Raw genomic sequence first — 2,908 nt, forward strand, 5'->3', positions numbered from 1 at the left:
CAACACCCCCCAGGGGTCCCAACCCCCAGGTTGAGAAACACTGGGTTAAAGCCTTGTGCCAGCTGAACTGCTGACCTGAAGGTCAGCTCGAAGCCACGAGAAAGGGTGAGCTTCCATCTGTCAGCCCCAGCTTTCTGTGCAGGGACATAAGAGAAGAAGGAGGGCGACTAAAATGATCAAGGGTCTGGAGAACAAGCCCTATGAGGAGCGGCTTAAGGAGCTGGGCATGTTTAGCCTGAAGAAGAGAAGGCTGAGAGGAGATATGATAGCCATGTATAAATATGTAAGAGGAAGCCACAGGGAGGAGGAGGGAGCAAGCTTGTTTTCTGCTTCCTTGGAGACTAGGACGCAAGGGAACAATGGCTTCAAACTACAAGAGAGGAGATTCCATCTGAACATGAGGAAGAACTTCCTGACTGTGAGAGCTGTTCAGTAGTGGAACTCTCTGCCCCGGAGTGTGGTGGAGGCTCCTTCTTTGGAAGCTTCTAAACAGGGGCTGAATGGCCATCTGTTGGGGGGGGGGGCTTTGAACGTGATTGTCCTGCTTCTTGGCAGGGGGTTGGACTGGATGGCCCATGAGGTCTCCTCCAATTCTATTATTCTATGAAAGATCTTGTAAAAATACAATTCCACAAGACTGTTGCTCCTTGAGCTTTGTTAACTCTGTCTCTTTTAAAATTATTATATCACTAGCCGTCCCCTGCCACGTGTTGCTGTGGCCCACATGAGGGTTCTGTGTGGGAGGTTTGGCCCAATTCTATCATTGGTGGGATTCAGAATGCTCTGTGATTGTAGGTGAACTATAAATCCCAGCAACTACAACTCCCAAATGTCAAGATCTATTTCCCCCTAACTCCACTAGTGTTTACATTTGGGCATATTGAGAATTCGTGCCAAGTTTGGTCCAGATCCATCTTTGTTTGAGTCCACAGTGCTCTCTGGATGTAGGTGAACTACAACTCCCAAACTCAACATAAATGCCCACCAAACCCTTCCGGTATTTTCTGTTGGTCATGGAAGTTCTCTGTGCCAAGTTTGGTTCAATTCCATCATTGGTGGAGTTCAGAATGTTCTTTGTTTGTAGGTGAACTATAAATCCCAGCAACTACAACTCCCAAGTGACAAAATCATTTTTTTAGTGAAGGACATATGTACATTGCGTTGTTAGGTGTCTTGTGTCCAAATTTGGTGTCAATTCGTCCAGTAGTTTTTGAGTTCTGTTAATCCCACAAACAAACATTACATTTTTAAACAGGGGCTGGATGGCCATCTGTCAGGGGTGATTTGAATGCAATATTCCTGCTTCTTGGCAGAATGGGGTTGGACTGGATGGCCCAGGAGGTCTCTTCCAACTCTTTGATTCTATGATTCTTTCACAGGATGGTAAAACATCCGGGCGTCCCCTGGGCAACGTCCTTGCAGGCGGCCAATTCTCTCACACCAGAAGCGACTTGCAGTTTCTCAAGTCGCTTCTGACATATAAACAAATTGTGTTGATCCTCCACCAAGATCTGGGAACCAGTTTAACATTCGTTCTCCCCATTTCAGTGATATCATCAAGACACAGGAACCAGTTAAATTCAAAGAACTGGTGCTATATTGAGCCAACTGGCACCTCAATGCTTTCTTCTTTTTTCCTCTGCTGCAGATTCCTCTGAAGCTGGGCTCTCAAGCATTCTTAGTGCCAGAAAAGCCGATCGTTTTGAAGTTAGTGCGACGAAATAATCTTCAGTGAAGGGTGGGATGAAGCCCCGCTGTGTGTCTCTTGCGGTCATCTTTGTTGTGAATGCCGTTGCTTCGGAAAAGCTGCTTTATTTTTGTTTTTTTGCACTACAGCTTTCAGAATCCTTTGCCAACCTAGATATGGAGCCCGGGGATTCTGGGAGTGATAGTCTCTAATCTCTAAGCAGATTCTCCCAAGAGAACCATTTACTTTTAAGACGATGGACTTGCAGTTGCAACCCTGAAGTCGTAATGCTTTCCCTAATTGATTGGCCCATACTGTTATTGTTCCAAGGCTGATTCAATTTAATGTATCACAAATCCTATATCTGATATAGTAAGTCAATGTATTGGGTATATTAAATCATCAAAATATATTAAATCACTTTCAAAACAAGGAATGAACTTTATAACACAGAACTACCGGCTGTATCCACAGAACTGGGAATTTTAGGAATGTACGAACCATTAGAAATGGTTCAAAAGTCATTACATAACTGGGAGATGCTAGCTAAAGTGCTTCTAAAGTATAGTTAGTAAAAAAAAAATCATGACTGTAACAAGAGTAACTAAATGGTTACTATTTCCTTATAGGAATTGCACGAAAATTACTATAATTAGGGAAACTTCAGGGGCTCCTTTCTCCCTCATTTTTAAAGCTATTGGAGGGAAACTTGCTACAATAGTAGAACACATTTACCACTCTTAGCCCACCAAATTTCATAACATTTCACTTATGCACAGATTTTTGGGGAATTTTCAAAGTTTTTATAAACAACATGTTTACAAAAACTATATAACATATCTACTTGAGGATGCTTGCCACAGATGCAGGCGAAATGTCAGGAGAGAATGCTTCTAGAACATAGCTATACAATCCGGAAAACCTACAACAACCCAATATCTGCTTGAATTTTATATAAATTGCACAAAATAACTATATAAAATTGCACAAGTATAAATTTCTGGGGCTCCTTTCTCCCTCATTTTTAAAACTATTGGAGTGAAACTTGCTACAATAGTAGAACACATTTACCACTCTTAGCCCACCAAATTTCATAACATTTCACTTATCCACAGATTTTTGGGGATTTTTCAAAGTTTTTATAAACAACATGCTTACAAAAAACTACACAACATATCTACTTGAGGATGCTTGCCACAGATGCAGGCGAAACGTCAGGAG

General features: G+C 42.1%; 1 protein-coding gene across 1 annotated transcript in view; it reads left to right on the forward strand.

Moving 5' to 3' along the window:
- Positions 1-2,119, forward strand: part of LOC137095306 (cytochrome P450 3A9-like) — a 41,553-nt gene extending 39,434 nt beyond the window's left edge. The window contains exon 13 of the mRNA XM_067461777.1: positions 1,649-2,119. Coding sequence (XP_067317878.1) covers positions 1,649-1,735 — 87 coding nt within the window. The 3' untranslated portion in view covers positions 1,736-2,119. The remainder of the gene's footprint in view (positions 1-1,648) is intronic.
- The last annotated feature ends 789 nt before the right edge of the window (positions 2,120-2,908 follow it).

The sequence above is a fragment of the Anolis sagrei genome, chromosome Y, assembly GCF_037176765.1.
Source record: "Anolis sagrei isolate rAnoSag1 chromosome Y, rAnoSag1.mat, whole genome shotgun sequence".
Classification (NCBI taxonomy): domain Eukaryota; kingdom Metazoa; phylum Chordata; class Lepidosauria; order Squamata; family Dactyloidae; genus Anolis; species Anolis sagrei.